We start from the raw sequence: 7,500 nt of genomic DNA, 5'->3' as shown, positions 1-7,500 counted from the left end.
CACTCAAATTCTCTTTAAAAAGTAATAAAAAATAAAACAAACCCCTCAAATAGTGGCATCAAAGTACCGCACATGGAATGGGAAACGACCGGACGAAACGTCCGGTCTCCAGCCACAAACGACAACCCTGTATGATTTTGCAGAATCACATTTGGCTTGACTTTAAGGGCAACAGATATATGCAGCAGGAATGGCGTAGTGGTGAGAGAGCTCGCCTCCCACCCATGTGACCTGGGTTCGGCTCTCAGACTTGGTGTCGAATGTGGGTTGAGTTTGTTGGTTCTCTTCTTTGCTCCGAGAGGTTTTTCTTCGGGTACTCCGATTTCCCCCTCTCCTACAAAAACCAACCTACGATTTAATATGAGTTGATTTTATTTCTGTAGTGTCCTCGATTAATGCCTCAACGCTAAAAACTGTTGACACTTAAAGTCCATTACTTATTCTTATTATTAGAGCCAAGATTAGAATATAAATAAAGTCAGGTCTTTTAGAAAATTTAAGACATTCATGAAACAATGTCTTTAGGCTCTGAGCAATTATAACTAATTTATCGCTTGGAAAACGTGATTTTTGTATTCATGGTGTATTAATTATATTATTAAACTCTTAACATTCGCAGGACGTTTAGTATTTATATCTGTATACTAGGCTTATATATGTGGTAATTAGTTTACTGAAAAAACCCTCGAGATATCGTTGGTAAAGCTTCGTCAAGACTTAAGGATTCGCATAATTATACGACAAGAATGTAATGTATGCACAATGATGACTTGAACATAGAAGTAAAGTGTAATTGAGGGAATATCGAAACTAAACTAAAAAAGTATTTTTAAAGGGTTCCCTTCATGATTTTTATTGAAAGTACCGGACACTGTTATTTTCCGTTGTAAGCCTGCCGCATTGCCTTGGGAACGAACTCTCGAAGAGGCCTGGGTCCGCTATAAATAACTATACTGAAATGCTTCTTACAGTCTTGAGTTTGGAGGAAAAAAAAGAAAACTAAACTTACCTTGAAGTGAAATGCCAAGAGATCGATTTTTCCGTTAAGTAACAAAGCAAGACGACTGACTGACTTCTTGATAGTTTGGACGATTTATTGTGTGTCGTTGTGTTGTTTTCGGCCTATGGCTTCCTAAGATACCCAAGTCCGCAAAAAAAAAAGGAAAAAAAGAGGCCAACATATCTGCAAATTCATAGCGTCAACATATATCGGACGTGAAATGGTAAACAACTCAAACGAAAACCATGTGACCCTTCACTTTTTATGTTACTCACTTTAAATGATCCTTCGAAGATTTCTATATTTGTCTTATAGTTTCCATGGAAACCTTTGCTATCTTCCAAAACCTCCGAAACTTCAAATATCCATAGTCATGTAGTCGCCCCAGTCTATTCGCCATTGTAAGTGTGGTTTCCTTAGAAACACTCGCTGCTCCGTAAAAACTTGCGTTTGACAATCGCCCGCGATACGCGTTCCCTTTTATGTAGCAATTAATGCAAAAATTGGTGAGTTGGCAGTTAAGACTATATAAATGGTTAAAAGTTTCTTCGAAGTGTAACATTTGAGATTTTGGGTGACGAAACTACGTTTTATGGATTGGAATATGGGAGATTTTCAACTTTTGTCGGACAACTTTGGCAGTAAGTGGTGATTTTGACAATTTCGAAACTAGTTGGAAAATCTGATGGCTTTTTTCAAGTCACCATTTAATTAACCAAAACTTGTATTATAAGAACGTTGAGTTTTTTCTCCTTTGTAATATAAGCCGCAGAAAATGCCATTTTTCGTCAATCGTTGCCTTGAAGCGTCTACAAAGTGTTTTTTGTCTCTATTAACCAGAGAGCCGAATGCTTATTATGAAATTATGTTTAATATTTCAATATGCAACACGACAAAGAAAAAAATATGTCGTATATAACTTAAATATTGACCAGCCAAAAGCCATCGCGAGTATTTGCATTTGGCGTAAATGTAAAGTTGTGATTAAATGGCTAAGCGTTTTTGGCAACGGTGCTGCATGCACAAATCAATAATATTGGAGGAAACGGAGGAAAAATTTTAGTTGTGCTGTACGTCGGTGTTTTAAAAATCACCCTGAGATAAGCAAATTTAAGTTTTTGAAGACAGCGTAACGATACACCAGTAAGTCGGGCATTCTAGCTTTCCTTTAAGACCGTTCGTATTAGTTCAGTGATAGGATACTTTGCCCGTATTTTACAACATGATCGGGGTTAAATATTGCGAAATACCTACAATAGCGCTAAGTTTAGATGTCGTCTTTCCAATCCTGTATATTTTATCATTTTTGCGCACACTGACAGCCAATCTTAATCTACTGAGTTTTTTCTCTTCGTTTGTATTAGTTTTTTTAGCGTCGACCAGTTTTGCTTGATAGATTGAGCATCGGACTTCAGTGCTGGAGGTCATCGGTTCGTACTCCAAACGAATCCGCGGAAAGTGTTGAATAAGTAATAAGATGTGGAAATATTTAGACTTCTAATCTAATCGGTTGAGATTGAGGACCGTAGGCTCCTTCTTGCTTGATCAAAAATTTCGGGAGACGTCGAAGAATGAGCCGAGGGTAGGGAGATTCAGATGTGAATGTGCTACCAGAGTTAATAGTGTCTATTAACTCTGTTACCTCTGGTGCTACAGAGTAGAGTGTAATTGGATTGTGTTATCCCATGCACCGCCATGATTAAAGCAAGTAAATCGAAAGTTCGTTTTTGATTTTTTTTTTTTTGGCTTTCCAATATATTCCGCCCTTTCTATCAGCGGTTTTTTTTTCTGTAAATTCGAATTTCGACTTTGATGCATGCAAAGCAACAATAGAACTGTTCCACGCGCACTGCCCGTGCCAGATTTCAAATTTCCACGTGCAACTATCCAAGGAAACGTTTAAAAACCACGCCGTTTAATTCACTTTGCTACGCAAAACATTAACGACAAAATTGAAAAATGTTAACTGTAACGCTAACGGTCTAATAATTATCGAAAATTTGGGCGAAAACGGTTGATGCCAGTAGACATTAGTTTAAAAAGCTTGTCTCTTGAGGTGAATATATTATTTTGTCCACAAAAGGAAAGTGTGAAAATCCCGCTCGATTTTGTTGTTTTTCAGGTATAGACGATCCTCAAACCGTCTTCACCTTCTGTGTTGTAACAATTACAGTCATTCTTCTTGTTCTACGAGTCTGTTTTGGAATGTTCAAGAGATTTGGACCGCATAAGGTAAATCATCTTTCCACTCTCGAAATTTGCTGGTTTCCCTTTCATTAACTTCTCTTGTCAGTACCACGTTCTTATTGCTAAGTGTATTTTCTCTATTAGAGGCGATTATTTTAAAAAGCCCGGTTGTTCGAATGCTCATGAACATAATCCAGGATTATAGTAAACTTTTGTTTCATGTTTTCAACTTTTTGGTGAAAGTTTCTTTTTTTTTTAATTTTTGTTTTTTAAGGTTGACTTCTTCTAGTGTAAAATTTTGCCGAATATCAGCGTTGAACAACATTTGAAAGTTTAGAAATAAACTCCTTGGTTATTTTTAAATCTGGGATTAGCGGTTGATCGGCTTTTAAACAACCGGGCCCTGACCGTACTGGCGTGCGAATTGTTTATTTCTGGTTTGCGTCCGTGGCTCAAAAATGTCCCGTGCCAAAGCTCCCTAATCCTAACGGACGCGCCAATCATGACACAAAGCAAAACTCGTGCAGCAAGTGCTGAGCTCGGGGAAGCATACCTGATACGGTTGTGACGAAAATGAATCCGGCACAGTTAGGTGGGACACTTTATGACAAATACATAACGTTGTATTAGACTGGCGAGGTGAAGATCCTCATTAGGGAATTTAAGAAACGGCGACTGCTACGACTACGACATCGCTACAAAAGAGTAAAATATCATTGGTTAAAAGAGCATAAATAATCGTGCTATACGTGCAGCACGCGTTTTAGCCCATATTGTAGTGTTCCTCTTCATAACGACGACGTGGAATCACCAAATTAGGGGTTTTGATGACAACGTAAGCATGCAACAGAGAATCTTTCATTCTCTATTTTCACTCTGAAACCGCACGTTCTAATTTATTTTTAGTATACTTCGCCCATATTGTAGGGCGTCAACGAGACTAAATCGCCAAAGACTTATGATAGAGCCAAGTTATATTTTGAGGTGACGTTTTCGTTTACCGTCGCCGTCGTAGATCTTAAGTTCCCTATGAACAGGGACTTTAAGATCTACAAGGGTGACGGTCGACGAAAACGTCACCTCAAAATATAACTTGGCTCTGTCATAAGTCTTTCGCGATTATTCAGTCTCGTTGACGCCCTACAATGTGGGCGAAGTATCCTAAAAATAAATTAGTACGAGCGGTTTCAAAGTTAAAATAGAGAATGAAAGATTCTCTATTGCATGCCGCAAATTTGGTGATTTCACGTCGTCGTTTGCAGAGGACCGCAAAAACAATTGCTAAAATCCATGCTGCACGTGCAGCACGATTATTTATGCACTTTTAACCAATGATATTATTGTTTTGTGGCGTTGTCGTAGTGATAGCCGTCAAGGTTTCTTAAACTCCCTAATAACCAACCATTCTCGAACTAGTGCTCAGGCTTAGTGATATACTGTGCGTAAAACGTAAGGGAATGATGTTTCAGTGGACGTTGTCCAATGTGATCCCATGGTTTATGCCGACCCGAGAAAGTTTCAATTGGTTTTGCGTTTACCTCCATTGAATACAGATATGGGGCGATGTTTTTAAACCGAATTAATTTTGGCAATCAGAGGAAAACCGGTGTAAACTGTTAAAACACTAACTGCTTTATGCAACGCACGTTTAAAAGAAAACCAACCAACTTGAATCGATGAATCAGTTGGAGGTTTCTTCATCTGCTTCAGTCTGTCGAGTCAATGATTTGGTTTTGTCCCATTTTTCAGGAAGCTCTCTCGACTGATGCGGAACTTAGCGGAGCTGATATTTACATTCCTGTAAGTTGACCTTTTATCCTCGTTAACAAAAATTGAACGATTGAGAATTAAGATCACCGTTCATTTGTAGTCTTCATATTCATTCACCTTAAGGCAACCTCGTCCCCAGGGTCTCTCTTGAGGCAGAGAAGAGAGACCCTGGGAACGAGGTTGACCTTAAGGTCCACTAGCCCACTATAAAACTACGTCCCCTTGAACAACATCTAGGTCCACGTTCCCTCATGAGAGTGGTTTATGGTTATGGTTTATGATTTAGGATTGACTACTCGTACGGCACATATCACGAAGTCTCATGGCGGTATACAATTCTTTTTCTAGGGTGAGATCGGACGTCAGCTTGTAAAGGCGCCTCTGGCAGCCGCTATCAGTCCATATTTGATCTCACCCACCTACCCAACCCGTTCATTTATGTGTAAGGAAAAGAGACCACAACACCAAGGGTGTGAGTTTCTAAAGAAATTGTGGTGCTACGTCAGTGTGGAGTGCAACTCGAAAATGTGGATTTTTCAAACGTATTGATGATGGTAAATTAACGATCACCGTAAGAGAAACATTCGTGAGCTTTTCGGATCTTTTGGCGCGAAAATCTTCCTCGGGCCAACGATTGACTTCAAAGTCGTATCCAGACTCTGTCGAGCGTTATATAGTTCTCAGATCACCACCGGTAGAAGCACTCCATTTTGGGAATTGGGTTTAGGTGGTTTTCACGTTACGTCATCGTCGGCTTTTTTGGTGGACGAAAACAAAAGATCTCCGGCTCATTAGCTTCTTTTGTTCGTTCACCAGAAATTATACATTACATCATTGTTATCTGTGTCGCAAGAGATTGGTTGCAAACCATCTATTCTCGATCTTTTGTAAAACCTTATTTTGAAATCAGGGTGTCCCCAAAGAATGAGCCTAAAACATGCAAAATCCTTTCTCTTTCGAATTGATGGCAACTGATTGTGTGCATGTAGGCAACCCGATCATGGGGAAATTGTTTTTTAATTGCGTGACTTTTTCACTGTTGGTACGTTGCAGGAGGCTTACCTCCCACCAGTGCTCCAAACGACGCGAAACATGACAGGAACCGGAAGTCCCGATGAGGTGTCTCCACCCCAGCTGACCAGGCGGAAGAACTACGGCTCGCTACAGAATGATCACGTGATCGACGCCTCTCAGCTTACACCTAGTTCGGAGACTGTGCTAACATTTGCAGATGAGGACAACCAATAGAGCATGTTTAAATTGACTTTTCGTTTTGTTTAGTTGAGAATTTTTTTTAAAAAAGTTTTATTTAAGTTCAGTCTTAAACAGTAAAATTCCCAGGACTCTAAACTTGAACAGAAGTCGCCATTTTTTCTTTTGGACAGCATTGTCACGTTGTTTTAGCTGTTTTCTCTGGATAAAACAGTGTGTTATTATCAAAGAAGACAGAAAAAAATTGGGATCAATGGTGTCTTGAGCGACCGAGCATGACTTCAGTAATACGACTTCACATTGCTATCTGTACAAGAATACCGAATACCAATGATCCGTACACGAGTACGGATAGCAATGCCAGGTCGTATTCGTATTACTGAAGTCGTGCTCGGTTACCCAGGAAACTATATTGATCCAAAAGCAGCGAGGTTTGTATCAAAACAGAGGTAATTCCAGCCTCGCTTTCTCTCAAAGGCTTGGTCAATAAGCATACAAGCGAATTTCGAGTCTTCGTATTTTATCCAAAAATTTAATGGTGCATTACACTAACTAACAAATAAATGCAAACGACTCACAGCATCGTTTACCATTACAATCGAATTTTCATCTTTGCACATCGACTAACGGAATTTTCTGTACTGTCATTTAAACTTTCGTGACCATTGACCCGTCATGGTCATCGAAACTGATTGAAAAAAATTGCTCAATATCCATCTCGAGAATATGGTGAAGTATAGCTGTAAAACGCACTCACAAACAAAGAAATTTGCGATTGATATCTTGTGCCATTCCTAAGAAGGAAGTAGCTTGGCATTTTGCAAACATTCTACTAGTCGCGGATAGTCAATATTACCGGAGGAACGTATCTCATGGATTTTTTTTATGTAACCGCAAATACAGATTGATGGACTATGGACAATCCAAGGGATATACTTCGAACTGGACCAAAACTGTGTCATGTCGTATGTATTTCCTTGATCTGAGTGTGCTGTGTGATACGAAATCGGGAAAACCAAATCTTTCATTTCTATAGCGTGACTGTTTTACCTTTTGAAATGGCTGGAACAAATGTGGCATTTCCTTGGGTGACATTTGCATTTCAACATTTTTCATCTGGGATGGATCTTCCTGTTGGTCGATCAGGGTGAATACTACCTTCTGTTGAAAAGGCCATGGTAAGATGACGTCGTTATTACTTCTGACGAGATGAGCAAACAAAGATAAGTGATTGTGCTGTGATACAGCAACTCCATTGGGGCACATCGTTATGGCCATTCTATAGCCATATGGTTCTGAAAAGAAGGGTTCACTGGAAAAACAGGGTTTAG

At 39.4% G+C, this 7,500-nt stretch overlaps 2 protein-coding genes across 2 annotated transcripts in view; one reads left to right on the top strand and one right to left on the bottom strand.

Annotated features, from left to right (window-relative positions):
- LOC137984690 (CSC1-like protein 2) overlaps positions 1 to 7,500 on the top strand; it is a 24,611-nt gene that overhangs the window by 16,055 nt on the left and 1,056 nt on the right. The window contains exons 14-16 of the mRNA XM_068831939.1: positions 3,123 to 3,232; positions 4,937 to 4,987; positions 6,011 to 7,500. The exon at positions 6,011 to 7,500 is cut by the window's right edge and continues 1,056 nt beyond it. Coding sequence (XP_068688040.1) covers positions 3,123 to 3,232; positions 4,937 to 4,987; positions 6,011 to 6,205 — 356 coding nt within the window. The 3' untranslated portion in view covers positions 6,206 to 7,500. The remainder of the gene's footprint in view (positions 1 to 3,122; positions 3,233 to 4,936; positions 4,988 to 6,010) is intronic.
- The window catches only part of LOC137984692 (TNF receptor-associated factor 5-like), a 10,917-nt gene continuing 10,104 nt past the window's right edge, over positions 6,688 to 7,500 (bottom strand). The window contains exon 8 of the mRNA XM_068831940.1: positions 6,688 to 7,500. This exon is cut by the window's right edge and continues 829 nt beyond it. Within this exon, the coding sequence (XP_068688041.1) occupies positions 7,082 to 7,500 (419 nt within the window). The 3' untranslated portion in view covers positions 6,688 to 7,081.

This window comes from Montipora foliosa, chromosome 14 (assembly GCF_036669935.1).
Source record: "Montipora foliosa isolate CH-2021 chromosome 14, ASM3666993v2, whole genome shotgun sequence".
In the NCBI taxonomy this organism is placed as follows: Eukaryota; Metazoa; Cnidaria; class Anthozoa; order Scleractinia; family Acroporidae; genus Montipora; species Montipora foliosa.
Note: the sequence above shows the minus strand (reverse complement) of the source record. Positions and strands in the feature narration are given on the sequence as shown.